Below are 14,525 nucleotides of genomic sequence, written 5' to 3'. Positions count from 1 at the left end.
CTGTGACCCTCAGGAAGGAGCTGATCCTGGGAGGCAACAAACAGCCATTGGAAAGAGTTTTCCTGCTGAAATCCGATTTTACTTTGTTCCATTTTGAGGGAGAAGAGCACAGGCACCTCCCTGACCTGTTGCAGGTGCTGTGGATATAGTGGCATGGACAGAACCTGCTGCCTCCTGTGCTCAGCCCCTGGGTGCAGGGCCCTGACAGGCAGCTGTCCTTCTGGCAGCGAGGCTTTGAGGGGCAAGAGCAGCTTTGCCTACATGTGCAAGGAGGCTTTAATCTGCAAGGTGCAAACATTTTATAGGTCTTTAGAAATATTTTGAAGTCCCAGCCTTTAAAGAAGTTGAAGCCTGTGTGGGTCAGTGGGTGATAATATGAGTAATATTGTAAAATTGGGATTGTGATTTTTCTTTGAATTGGCATGGATACCTTTGGAAAGAACTGTGCTTCATCATTCACCAGAACCAGTTCCTTTATGCCCTGGTGTTACCGTCTGCTGGTCTCAAACGTGGCACAGGTTGAGAACATGGAGGAACCAGGTACAGCTTTTGGCCAGACTAAAACAGGAACTGCAGCTCAGGGCCAGGGCCTGGTCTGTGAATGTGACACTGCCCATGGAGGTGGTGACACAGGGCAGGATCTCAGCACAGCAGTCACTCTTCAGAGCCTGCCAGGAATGCTTTAAAGGCAAGAGGGGAAAAAAGAAAAAGGAAAAACTGAGAAATCAGAGGCTGCTGATAATGTTTATTTACAGAACAAAATCAAAACAAGGGACATGGAATTAAAATGCCCTCCTAGACTTCTGGTTTCATTTAATTTTATTATTAAATTAGCTGCTACTGTAAACAGCAGTCGTGTGCTGCCTCACAGTGTGCAGTGGGAGCAGTGGCCCCCATGCCCAGTCCCTGGTGCTGGACACCCCAGTGCTGGACAACTGGTCAGGCTCCTGCACAGCAATGGGAGCTCTTTCCTGCTGTTGCTGGAGTTGCCTGCGCCTGGAGATCATTACGAGTCTCCATGGGCTTCTGTGGGAGTAGGGTGCCTCACCCTTGAAGCCTCGTGAATGTGAAAAACCCGTCTTGGGCAGCAGCAGCTGTGGGTGAGCAGGGCAGCCCAAGGGTGAGGTGGGGGGCACAGAAGGGTCTTTCCGCCAGACCACTTATTTTGTCTGGGGCATTTGCTCAGGCTGGGAGCAGAGGCAAGGGAGGAGCACTGCTCCCCATGCATCTTGTCTTGGGAGTCCCCACTGCCTGCCTGCAGCCCCTTGGGTGGCCAAAGGGCTTCTGGAGCCTGGCCAAGCCACGGGGTGAAGGGGTGAGGGCTGCTGCCCTCCTGGCACTGGGGCAGGCAGTGGCAGTGGCTGCCCAGGGCTTCGTTTCTGTCAAGTTCCCAGAGTTGGTGGTATTTAAACCCTCGTGACACCGGTGCCTGGCTGTGAAAGGAGACGCTGAATGAGCACCTTGTTTTCTGCTTTCTGCCTTTAATGCATTTTAGCAGCAGGCTGGTGACGGGCCTGACACGCCGGCTCCGCACACGCTCCTGCGCTTGGGGAGTGCAGCATTAATAACACACTTCCATGCATCATGCCATTTTTAAGCACGATCGTTATGATAAAGGGCATATACTTAATTACAGGCCTGCTTAATTACAGCTCTGTTGAAGCTCGTTTGTTTAGGAGAGTGCTAATTGCGCTGCAGAGCCTTTGGCTCACCCTGCTTTTATCTGCTGCTTCGCTCTGTAGTTCTGAGCTCAGGGTGGGCTGGAGCGCGTGGCCGAGGGACGGGGGGGCTCTGGGGGCTGCGGGGACACGCACACTTGGCATAGCTCAGCCTTTAGATTACTTTACAAAAGCTAGCGTGTGGCTGATCAAAGTGGGTTTCTGTCGGATAACAAATGCAGATGGTCTTTCAGGTTTAAAACTTCCTGGATTTGGTGATGCTGCTTTTCATCTGTTTCCTTTTGTTTCCCTTTGTGCTGTGGCTGCCACACAGCACCTTTGATAACAAAATCACTCCTGTGGAGGGGGGTTTTTAAACTGAAAATAGACAAAGCAAATGTAAAATGCTGAGTATTCTTAAATGACCCTTGTTTAATCACTAACATGGTAATTCAGTGGTGCTGGTAGAAATTAGAAACAGCAAACGGAGGAGCCCTGGGTTTGTGGGTGCAGATGCTTTCTGAAAGAAAACCCTATTTGAGGATCACTGGAGGGCCTCTCAGGGCTTAAATTTACTCTAATTTGAAGTTTTCATTTCTTTCAGAATTGAAATTTAAAGACTTCAGATGTTAAAGGTGTAAGTGCAATGAAGGAGGTGTATCTGGGGTGCCTTAGAAATGTGCCCTTTTCTGTCTTGTGTGCAAATTGCTGAGATACGTGTTTTAAAAATAAGTGTGTCCCTTATACTACCACGTCTTGTGGGAGGCTTCCTGTGACACGGTGATAACAAGACACAAACACTGAACATCATTGCACTAGGATGAATATACAAAATGGCATAAAGGCAGACAGTGCTATGAGTACCAGTAAGGTTGTGCTACAGAGAAAGCTGGGCCCAGTGACATGAGGCTGTGCCGTGTGGGGTGTCATGTCTTCACGTCTGTCCTCATATTCCACTGGTTTGCATCCTCCAGACGTGGTTTGCAAGTGTTTGAGCTCCACTGCTCACTGTTGAGTTTGCACTGGCAACAGCCAGGCCAGGGAGGGTGCTTGGCCCCAGGTGTTTGTCATCATCCTGCCCAGGTGGTGGGAACTTACTGCCTGGTACGCAGGTGGTGGTGTTAACTGCTTTAGGGGCTACAAGTGCCCTGAACCAGCTGTTCCTTATTCTCTTGCTCAGACACCACCGAGTGTGCTGAACGGGTTTGGTGAGGAGGTGGTAAGTAGAAGTGCATCCTCCTTTCAGTTTCAAATACTATCCTGCTTTGTCAGCTGCACAAAATTGGAAAATGCAAAATTGAGGCCATGAAATTGTATCTGGATAGAGCAGGGAGAATTCATTGAACTCCTGGTTTGGTAGGGACTGACCCAGCAATGTCTTACATGGAAAGGAACCACTGGCAGTTTAGAGGGAGGAAAAGGCTGGCAATAACGTTTAGGAGCAATCAGTCATGTGTCAATGCTGTGAATACTTGGTCTGTCACTGGGAATGTGTGAAGTTGCATGTCAGAAGCCAGCTGGAAACGTCACATGTGATGTCTTGTCCCTTTCAGCAATGGATGGAGTGCCTTTTATGATTTCGGAGAAGTTTGCCTGTGCTCCTGAAGGGGTGAGTTGCCTTTGTTGTTCTCCCACTGTCTGAAATTCATTGTTTCATGGAGAGCGATCACAAAACATCAGGACAAATTACCTGCTTCTGGGAGCGGTTCTGTTGTGGGGCCAAATACATACCCAGTGCTTGAGATGGGCTGAGGTTGCATGTCACAATAGCTGCCCATTAGGTGGGAAAGGCTTCTGCCAGATTGCTTCTAAAACTGAATTTTCCTGGGATTTCAAGGTTTATTACCATCAAAAATAGGAATGGCACTGGGACTCCCTGGTGCTGAAAGCATTTCTAATTTCTTAGCATAGATTGTAAAGAAAGCTGCAGATGTGGAGTTCTCCTGGATTTACCTGTTGTGGGATGGCATAGTGCCATCAGCTTTACTACTTCCTGTTGGCACTCCAGCAGTTCAGGGCAGTGGTAATGGCACAGTGCCCTCCAGTGCCATCAGCTGCCACGAGGGTCCTGCCTGGCTGTGGGTGAACCAGAGAGGGCACTGGGTGGTGCCTGCCCCACACAGGGCACTGCAGGGCCACGCCAGCGGGGCACGTCTGCTTCACCCAAACAGAAGCACTGGTACTGGTTCAGGATGACCTCTGGGTGTCACTGGGCCAGTGCTTGTTAAAGCTGATGATGCAGAGCTCAAAGATTCAGCATCCCACTACCAGTTCCCAAATCCGTCTGATCCTAAAGCAGCATCTTTTTAAAAATCAATTTACAGGAAGCTGTTAAGGCAAACACTGGGCCATCAGCTGTGTCTGATTTTTCAGTAGTGCTCCAGCTTTGTGCTTTCTTCTTCCTGCTGACAGGAGTTTTTCACATCCCTTGCTTTCTGAGAGGGTTGTTTATGGGCCGTTATTCCCAGAAAGCTGAAGTCCCTGCTGTGAGGACAAATGCAGAGAGATTAGGTCGTGCTCATCCTCCCTGCAGATCCTTTAGACACCATTGCCACCATATGGTCAGTTTGGTCAGGGCTTCCCGCAGCTGGTGCCGCTCACACCTCCGTGCTGTGGCCACAGAATTCCAGCCGGTGCTCAGACTGCATCCTGCAGTGGGAAGGCGGTGGCAGGTCCACCTGAGCAGAGCGACACGGAGGTGAGTGTCAGCTGTGGCGCTAAGGGAGAACAGTGTTGAAGCTGGTAGCCCCGACCCACCGTCTGCTGCTTCACTCTCCTAGTGGAATGAGGAACAGGATCATGCCTGTGTTTACAGATGGTGCCTCTAAATCTCTGGTGATAGAGTGTTTGCTGACTCTAAACAGAACAAAACAACAAACAAACAAACAGACAACCCCTCCCCAACCGTGAATTTGACATTTTTGTTTCTTTCTTGCCAGATGCAGCCGGTTGATCTCTTGGGTATTACAATCAAAACCCTTGCAGAAATCGAAAAGGAGGTAAGTAGCCAGCCAGGCACTGAGCAAGTCACGAGGGCTGTTTTCACTTCTTTTTAAGAACCCTTCCTTTATGGAAAATACTTTTCTTATCTTTCACAAGTCACAGAGTATGGATAAAGTCAAGCAGTAAACCCAGGGTCAGGGATGCCCTCTGTAATCCATGATGAGTGAAGACACTTCAGGTGGTGAATATAATGGCAAAGTGTGGGGCCTTCTGTTTAATTCCAGATGTCTGTCTTGGTTAACCTTTCTTTCTCATGTATTAACAATACACAGTGCAGGCAGGACACTCTTAGGTGCCTCTTGCATGTCAGGAAGGCAAATGGACTTGACTCAGCAATGTCAGGTAAACACCTTCATCAGTTCTGATGAAAGATGCTGGGAAGTTGTTGCTGGGAGAACTGGGCTGCACTTCCGTGGATGTGAATGTTTGAGGAGCTCAGGCAGGAGGCAGCCACCAAACCGAGGGTGATTTTGAGGGACGGTTCTGGCACATGCATGGTGTACTAGGCATAGCGCCAAGGAGCTGCCTGCTCTGCAAAGGTTGCTTCACATCTAAAGGCTAAGACCAGGAAGAAACTTGTCTCAGCAGCACATGCTTCTTCAGGCACCATTAGTCACAAAGACCTCCTCCTATGCCATCTAGCTGGGTTCAAGGGAGAGAGTAGGAAGATGACATCACAAAGCTGCCAGATTCCTCAAGGCTTTTCCACTTTTTATTCCACTTGAGTCCAGTTGCCTAAATCTACCCTCTTCTGCCTGAAAATTTTGTCTGAGTACAAGAAGATGGTCAGGCCCAGTTGCCAGGGCTTTCACAGACACCTCATGGGACTGCAGTGGCCGCAGTAGTGGATCTGAAGGTGCTGCCTGACAGGGGCAGTGGCTGACAGATGGACCCATTGCCTCAGGCACTGCAGTCTGCCACATGGCCCTCACAGGCCTGTGGAATGTGGGGACACCCGCACTGGAATCATTTGCGTGGGCCAGGAAGGAGAGGCCGATACCCGCCGGCTCTCCCACAGCTCCTGCTCTGGAGCAGGCTGTGTGCGTTCCAGCGTAATGAAAAGTATGATTATGCAGCCCATATTCCTTGATGAAGCATCTTGTCTGCACATAGAGAGCTACACATATAAATATTGTGAATTTCGGCATGGCTTTATTTCCCTTGCAAGCAATAGCACCATTACAGCAAATCTTCTGGATATCCAAAGCAGCCAGAACATTCTCCCTGGAGCAAGATGCCTTGCAAAAAATACTCCAAAGAATTCCAAGAATTACTGTTCTCTGTCACCACATTTGGAGATGTATGCACCCATCCTCCAAGCTGCAGGCAGCTGAATTTCAGGACTCTACCCTGTCAGGAAAATGATGGAAATAGGTGCAAATCCTGAACTGCACCTGAACTGCTGTTGTTGCCCCAGGATGGCACAGCTGTGCCCGGGGGAGTACACAGAGAGCTGGGCTATGAGGAGGTGGTGAAGTGCAGGTGTAAGTGGCACATGCCGTCACTTCATGGCTAATTTGGTGGATGTAGGACAGAGAGGAGAGGAGAGAAGCAGAGCCCTGGCAGTGCTGCTGCCAGGTCTCCCAGCAGGGCTCTGGGGGTTCGTCCTTGCTACTCCCGCCTGTCCTGGGTAGGGTAGAGTCACTGGAGTGGGCACCTGGGCAGGCGCAGGTGATAGCACAGGTGCTGGCATGGTCACTGTTCACAGCTCTGTGGCGGATGCTGCAGCGCCTTTGGCTGCGGCAGCGAGGGCAGTGGTCTGGCTGCTGGCAGGGTGCACCCTGTCTTCGTTTGAGCTTGGCGTGGTGTAAAAAGTCTAGAGAGAGCCTAATTAGTAAAGGGAGCATCCAATATTCATCATTCCTTTTAAACTGATAAGGAATGCAGTTCATTTAACCACTAAATTGCTACAAGTTTTCATGGGCTGCTCTTTGCAAATATATTTAATGAAGAAGTTGTAAATCTAGAAGAGCTTAAAATTTTAATTTTACACAGAAATATTCTTCCTTGTTTGCATGTTTGTAGTCAATTCTCCTGAGTGCAGTCACATGAAATGTTCTTTAAATGAACATATTTGCTAACTGGCATGATTTCAGATTTTAAAACATTGGTTCCAGCAATTAGGAGTTTCCTCAGTTCCCCAATGACTGGAGAGATTCGTCTTGATTATAATTGCTCTTAGCCACGCATATCTAATTTGTGTCTTTTTAAGTGTTAATTAGTAAACAGTTTGAGCTGACATCTTTATGCGTTTGGGTGTTGAAAAATGAAGCCTATTGCGTGCCACCGGCTGCGGCATCGCGACAGGGAGGTGTGGCCGCGGGGGAGTAAAGGCCCGGTACAGCCCCCGGTGTACAGCCCTGGTGTACAGGCTCTGGTGCAGCCCCCGGTGTACAGCCCCCGGTGTACAGCCCCCGGTACAGCCCCCGGTGTACAGCCCCGGTGTACAGGCTCTGGTACAGCCCCCGGTGTACAGCCCCCCGTGTACAGCCCCCGGTGTACAGCCCCGGTGTACAGGCTCTGGTACAGCCCCCGGTGCAGCCCCGGTACAGCCCCCGGTGTCACAGCCCCCGGTGTACAGCCCCCAGTGTACAGCCCCCGGTGTACAGCCCCGGTGTACAGCCCCCGGTGTACAGCCCCGGTGTACAGGCTCTGGTACAGCCCCCGGTGCAGCCCCGGTACAGCCCCCGGTGTCACAGCCCCCGGTGTCACAGCCCCCGGTGTACAGCCCCCAGTGTACAGCCCCCGGTACAGCCCCCGGTGTACAGCCCCCGGTGTACAGCCCCCGGTGTCACAGCCCCCGGTGTACAGCCCCCGGTGTACAGCCCCGGTACAGCCCCGGTACAGCCCCGGTGCAGCCCCAGCGGCCCGGGGTGCCCCATTCCCGCCCGGCCCGGCCCGGCCCGGCCCGGCCCGGCCCGGCTCTGCCCGCCGCGAACCCGCGGCGCCCCCTGCCGGCCCCGCGCCGCCTCGCCAGGGCCGGGGCCGGGCTCACCGGGGATGGGGCTCACCGGGGATGGGGCTCACCGGGGCCGGGCTCACCGGGGCCGGGGCTCACCGGGGCCGGGCTCACCGGGGATGGGGCTCACCGGGGATGGGGCTCACCGGGGCCGGGCTCACCGGGGCCGGGCTCACCGGGGATGGGGCTCACCGGGGATGGGGCTCACCGGGGATGGGGCTCACCGGGGCCGGGGCTCACCGGGGCCGGGCTCACCGGGGCCGGGCTCACCGGGGATGGGGCTCACCGGGGATGGGGCTCACCGGGGCCGGGGCTCACCGGGGATGGGGCTCACCGGGGATGGGGCTCACCGGGGCCGGGCTCACCGGGGCCGGGCTCACCGGGGATGGGGCTCACCGGGGATGGGGCTCACCAGGGATGGGCTCACTGGGGATGGGGCTCACCGGGGCCGGCCCCCTTTGCTTGGCAGGAGCAGGGCTCCCGCAGCTCGGCGTCGCGCCGATGTCCTCCCGAGCCGGCACCAAAAGGAGGTCGGCGTTGGACGGAAGTGGCACAGCCCTGGTAAAACTGGCACAGCCCTGGCACAGCCCTGGGCCAGGCACCAGCATGGTGGGTGGTTGCCGGGACCGCCTCGCTGGCAGCATGTCCCGTGCCCCAGTCCGGCTGGCGAGGAGCGCGCAGGGGGATGTGTTTGTGACATTCCAAGAGCCACAAATGGGACACTGGGAGATGCATGGGAGGAGAGTCCGTGTACGGGGCCATTGCAGTGGATGTGCCAGGGTCGTGGGCAGCTCCTACCCCGGTAGCCCTAACATATGGCACGGCTTTGGCCGCTCACTTGCCACGGGAAAGCCACCGCTACGGCGCTCTCCTGGGGTGCCCTGGCAGGGACCAGGGTGGCCGTGGACCGGCGGGATGCGGCTCCCAGAGTGCCACGAGATGGCACTGCTACAGTGCACGCCAGGCTGCGAGGCATGTCCCTCAGCTGCAGGGGTGTCCCTTGCCTGCAGTGACATCGCGGGGGCACAGGATGTGTATATAGGGATTTTCACCCTCTTGCCAGCCAAAAATGTTAATTCTGATGGTAGCGGCTTGTGTAGACCTGGCAGGGGGAGTGTTTCTGAGTATCTGCTTTATGGGCAGGATGAGTGTGGTCATGTTTGTGTTGATGCTGGGTTTTGGGGGAGGGGGTGAACCCTACCTGGGGAGGCCACTGATGTGGTGCCAGCAGGTTCACCTGGCATTGCCCTACCTGGGCCAGCTGCTGCCTGCCACACCTGGTTTTTCTCTCATTTTTCTGCTTCTTATATTGCCCCACTCCAGGCACGGGCATTGTGGCTCTGTGGGTCTGTGCTCCACGGTTCCCTCTCTCTGCTTTGCCCCACAGTACGACTACAGCTTCCGGACGGAGCAGAGCGCGGCGGCCCGCCTGCCGCCCAGCCCCACCCGGTGCCCGCCGGTGCCGCCGTCCTGAGGGGCCGCGGTGCTGGAGCGTGTGTGCGTGCATACTACTGAGCAGGACACAGCGATGGAACCAGCCTGGCCCCCACGTGTCCGGCCACCGCCACCACCCTGCGCTGCACCAGCCCCTGCACACACCGCTCCACACATTGGGACCGCGCGACCCTTCGGCAGCTGCCCCCTACCCCCGCCCCCCTGCTGCTGCAGACCCCTCTCCACGTGAGTACAGGACTGGGAGCCTGACGCAGCCCCTTGCTCATCCCCACTTTGTAACCCTGCTGCAGGACAGTCAACAGAATCCAGAGCTGTAGCAGACCTCTGCAAACACAGCTGGGAGCTTGTGGAGCATTGAGAAATCTTAGCCCTAAAAGGAAAAAATAAAAGGCATGGCTGGGTACTGCCACACGAGCTGCCATGGAGCTGCCTGGCTCTCAACACCTTGCAGCAGGAGGGTCCTGTGGCACTCAGTCCAGTGCAGAACTGAGCTGCAGTGAATGCCAATCCCTCTGCCAAGGTCTGGGCACAGAAGTTCTGCTGTGGCTGGGATCAGTCACAGATCCACTGTGGTCACTGGATTTGCTGTAGGCTGAGGGAGCCAGGGCCCCTGGCTCTCCCTGGGCACTGGCAGGGCAGAGCAGGTAGAGTGCTCAAGGTGCACTGCAGGTCCCGAGATGAAGCACCTCTGCTTTGCACAGGTTGTCCATCTGTCTGTATGGATCCGTGGCAGCAAGCATCCCCTGTTTCTTTCTGGATGGATGCTGGCAGTGGCATCCTGGCAGGCCCTGGCAGTGCCCCACTGACCCCAGCCAAGCTGCCTGTGGAGGCGGGGCCCTGCTGACAACTGGGATGCCATCACCTGCCCGTCGTTGAGACAGTTCTCTTAACATGTTCCCCTCTAGCTGCTAAAACAAAAGAGATGTGCCTGTTTCCTGGGCATTCATGGGGAAGCACTGAACACTGACATGGCACAGGATGAGAGTGGGATGCATTAAACCCTGACCTCTGCCTTCCTGTGATTGCTGACTGGGCTTGCTCCCAAGCCAAACGCATGTCTTGAAGAAGTCCGTTGCTGTAATAAGTTATTTACAAGTGCCCATCTGACTGTGCTGCTCTTTCAAGTCTCTGCTGTAGAACAAAGATACATCATGGCAGCAAAATGGCAATTTTTGAGTAAGTTAAAACGTACAATTTTTTGTATTGTAAAATACTGGTTCCCTGACCCCACTGAAATGCAATTGCCATGGTAACAGTTGCAGTGTTGTTGCTCTCAGCCTGGGTCGTACATGTGCCCCGACCCACTTTGCACTCACTTGGATTGATCTGGCATTTGCTAGTGGCACAGAATGGTGACTAACAGCAGCTTTTGTACTGTCAGCTAATATTTTTTATTTGTACATAAGTAAAATAAGTCTTGTCCAAAGATTCATTTCTGGTTTTAAGGCACTGCACTGTACTGCTGGGATAAAGAGCACAAAATACCGTGACCTTTGGGACAAACTGAGTCCAGATCTTTGCTTCAGCTTCTTCCAATCAGGTAAATAATTTTCTGGAGCTGCCTCTGTAGAGCGGCCATGTGGTTGGAGAGCAGAGGCCAATTTGGTTGCATGTGTGTTGTTTTTGGGCAAAAGAGTTAAAGCTGTGCACCAGCTCTGGAGCCCTCGAGCGACCCCCTGGAAGTGCTCATTTACTTGGAGCTTGCACCACCATTTTTAGTTATTTATCCTGCAGTAAAGAAAAGCCAGATCTCACTGCCAGGCTTCACAAAGGCCAGATTGATGATGCCGACATCGACAAATGAACATACCATGGCAGCTTGGTCATTCGGCTCAGGTTCACTTCAAGTTCAAATCCACTCTATGCTGTAGTGCTGTGCCCATCTCATCCATCTTTTGTCTTTCTATTTTTCTGCTTGTAATTTGTTTTGTAGTTTTCTGTGACATCCATTTATAGCTTCTCCCGAGGCTCAGTGGTCACGGCAGGTAGGCAGGAGCCATCTGCAGCAGTGCGTTCCTCATAGCTTTGGGATGAGAGCTGACCTTCCCTGTTCATGGTGGAGGAACGAGGGCTGCAGACTAGCACAGGGCACAGCACAGCCAGCAGTCTGCAGAGCTCCACGGGCAGTGCCTGCCACTGGGAGATGGAGAGACAGCTGTCAGGAGCCCCTCCTCGAGCCACCTCTGCCTGTGTGAGGGCAGGGTTGCCTGCGCAGCGGCCGGGGGGCTCAGCAAGGAGCAGGTTCTGAGAGCCACCGAGTGCCACGTTCAGTGCCACACTCCCTGGCACTGGGAGTGCCTGTGTCTGAGAAAATGGGTGCAGAGCTTTGAGTCCCTTGTGTAAGAGAAAATCAATGCTTTAATATTTACACCAACGGCTAGGTTTGCTCAGCCTTCTTGGACATAACAAGCTCTGCTCTGCAACGACCTACAGGAAACACTGGATACTTGAAACACTGGCAGGACACGCAGCTGGGACAGGCATCTGCATCTTCAGGATGTATTTGTATACCTACTTCTCCCTCTTTAACACTGAGCCAGCAAAGCTGCTTCGGGACTCACCTGCAGAGAACCTTGAGAGGAGTTTGCTCTCCATAGTGTGGTCCTGCACCACGGCACTGCAGGGACAGCCTGTTCCAAATGCACACAGGACAGATGCAGTTCCTGTGGGGCAAACACAATCAAGGTGTTTTGAACAAAAAGCTGCAGCTGCTGAGAGCCAGCTGAGCTCTAAGCCCTGCTAACCACAGGCTGGAAAACCAGGCAGTTCCAAAAGGGAGAGGGCTCAGATCCAGTGCTTGGAAGCACAGCAAGACACAGTGCAGGGTGGTTGACTGTGTCAGCTTCTCAGTCCACTGATCAGAGGAAGCTTTTTTTATTGCACTGCTGAATTCCCGAGATCTGGAGTGTCAGGTCAGCATTTCCATGGGAAGGTTTTATTGGCTGTTCCATAACTTCTGTACTCACGGCAGCTTCATTGCAAGGCTGGTCCTTGCATCCTTATGGTGAGTCCTCCGTGCTGGCGTGTGCCATGGCCAGCATCAGCATCTCTCTGCATCTTCCTCCCTGGCCGAGAGGCGACTGTGGAAGAATTGGCCCAGGCAATAAATGTTCAGAGAGTCTGATGCGGATGTTGTCTGGCTGTGGAGAAGCCTTCTGGAGCATAAGGGGAGGGGAGGAGTCAGTGGAAAGCAACAGAAGTGGATTTGCAGAGCTTTACCAGATGTTCTTGGCTACCTTGCCTGAATTTGTAGAACAAAACTGGTCTCTGGGTAGTTTAAACTTGTGGCTGATGGAGAAGTTAGTTTGCCAAATTAATATACATCTGCAACAGAGACAGAAAAGCAGCAGTGAGGGGTTTGCTTACTGTAAAATACACCTTCTGATGTGAATTCATAGTGACACGCTGCCTCCTGGATTCCTCACGGCAAGAAGCTGGTCGTGTGCCGAGGTGACTCGTGGCCACCCCGGCCAGGCTGTGCTGTCTGCTGTGTTAATTATGGAAAGGCAAGAAGTTAGTTCAGAAAGTGATGTAGAGTGTGAACTTTGTGATAAAATTCAAGTGTGAATAGTTGTAGCAGGTGTCTTCCCTTATGGGAGCACCTCGTATCTGTAGTTCCATACGAGTAAACTGTGTCAGACTTTTCCTGTGACTGTCCCTGCGTGTCCCCATAGTGTTTGTTGGAGGTTTCCCGGGAGCCTCGTGTGCAGTGAGAGGTTGTTGGTAGTCTGTAGCATTGGGCTTGTTTGGTTTCACACCCAGCACTGCCCCCTCAGTGTCCTGAGCTCTCCAGACTGAACCCACATGCCACCAAGCCTGGAGAATTCCTGTCGTGGGCACTGCATGTGCCAGGTAGGTGCTAGTGGCAAGAGGATGCCTCCACAGGCCTTGGCGCCTCCTCTTCTGTGGGGCCTGAAATCTCCTGGGAGGAGGGAAAACGGGATAGAGCTGGCTGGTTCCGTGTTGGCCTTCACCTCCCTGCTGCTCCCCAGGTGACTTCGGGTCTGTCGCCCCAGATGTGCCCGCGGCCGCTCTCCCGTGGCAGCCCCAGGAGCCCTGAGAGCTGTTCCTGCTCCTCCCAAAGGGCAGGCACACCTCACTACATCCAAACGATTACCTCAGCCTTGGAGCCTTGACGAACAGCCGGGAATCCCTCCCAGCAGCAGCAAACCCCCTGCAGCAGGGCAGCCGAGCGGGCTGGTGTCAGCCATCCCGAGCCTTATCGCCCGGGCTGTGGTACAGAAAGGAGGAGGGAGAGGCTGCTCCTCTGCTCACAAACAAGCTCAGTGAGGTGCTGCTCGGTTCATTCACCACAGGGAAACCAAACACTTTGGATATTCTGGTCATTTGTTGTGAAATTGTTTCCTAACAGCAACAGATTTAAATGGTATCATGCAAATGGTAGAGAGAAACCTTTTATGCAGTTGCAAAGTGGTTTTCTAAGATGGTTGGGTTACTGAAAGTGATTTTACTGTGCATTAATCTTATGAATGTTACTATGTTTTATATTTATTTTAGATGACCCTCCTGTATTTTACAAAGGGAAGTTTCATTGTGTGATAACTCAGTCTGTATTCTTAATATAATTTGTTAAATGAAACTTGTTTTAATCAGATAATTCTGTGTGGTTTTGTGTTTTAATTTTCTGACTGAAACAACTACCTGGATTGAAAGGGTGAACTACAGAGGTGGCAACACGATCCCATGTAGGGAACACGCTTGTGTTTGTGGGGTTTCTTTGTTGAAAATTGGATATAAAAAGCCTTGGAAAGTGTGTCCAAAATGTCTTGCTCTACAGGTATGCTGCAAAGTCAAAACAAGCTCAAATTACGTGTTTTATGGGGAAGGATTGGGCGAAGCCTGGCAAAAGCAGTTCTCAGTGCAGGGATGGTGCTGGGAGCAGTGAGGGCAGCACACGCCACCTCAGCCCGTGGCACAGAGCTTGGGCTGCAGTGGCCCCAAGGGCAGCAGGACAGGCAGGTACCTGTGTGGCCAGGGGCAGCAAGCCCTGAGGGGAATGGGCTGCTCAGCCAGGGAGAGGCCAGTACTGCACTACACTGAAAATTGTTATTCTTTGTGCTAAATTATTTTTCTTCTGAACTTGACACAAGCTAGTGGTGCACAGTCTGACCTCTGGCATCTTCTCACCCCAGACAGTATTTCTGTCTCGCTTATTTTGAGTGCTCTTTGAATTAAGGGAGATTAATACCCAAGTTCCCGACATTCTCTTCAGGCATATGTTTTTATAACCTTTTGAAAGCAATACCACTTGTTCCACAAAAAACTAAGAAGCAGCATCTTGGGGCTGCCGTGGGAGCTGTCACCGGCACCTGACTGAATGTCCCAGCTGGGGAGGAGGTGGTGTGGGGAGGACATAAACCAGAGTGGGCCCATCCCATGCCAGCCCATGGCTTCCCAGGCAGCAGGCAGGCATGGAGCCACACAGAGTC

At 53.0% G+C, this 14,525-nt stretch overlaps 1 protein-coding gene across 10 annotated transcripts in view; it reads left to right on the top strand.

Annotated features, from left to right (window-relative positions):
- The window catches only part of MVB12B (multivesicular body subunit 12B), a 59,953-nt gene extending 46,260 nt beyond the window's left edge, over nucleotides 1–13,693 (top strand). For 8 of the 10 annotated variants that reach the window (XM_048325204.1, XM_048325207.1, XM_048325202.1 and 5 more), the window contains 3 exons: nucleotides 3,212–3,267; nucleotides 4,598–4,657; nucleotides 8,944–13,693. In XM_048325204.1, coding sequence (XP_048181161.1) covers nucleotides 3,212–3,267; nucleotides 4,598–4,657; nucleotides 8,944–9,135 — 308 coding nt within the window. In that variant the 3' untranslated portion in view covers nucleotides 9,136–13,693. The remainder of the gene's footprint in view (nucleotides 1–3,211; nucleotides 3,268–4,597; nucleotides 4,658–8,943) is intronic. The other 2 variants (XM_048325208.1, XM_048325209.1) reach the window with 1 other exon arrangement.
- The last annotated feature ends 832 nt before the right edge of the window (nucleotides 13,694–14,525 follow it).

Source organism: Corvus hawaiiensis, chromosome 21 (genome assembly GCF_020740725.1).
Source record: "Corvus hawaiiensis isolate bCorHaw1 chromosome 21, bCorHaw1.pri.cur, whole genome shotgun sequence".
Taxonomy (NCBI): Eukaryota; Metazoa; Chordata; class Aves; order Passeriformes; family Corvidae; genus Corvus; species Corvus hawaiiensis.
Note: the sequence above shows the minus strand (reverse complement) of the source record. Positions and strands in the feature narration are given on the sequence as shown.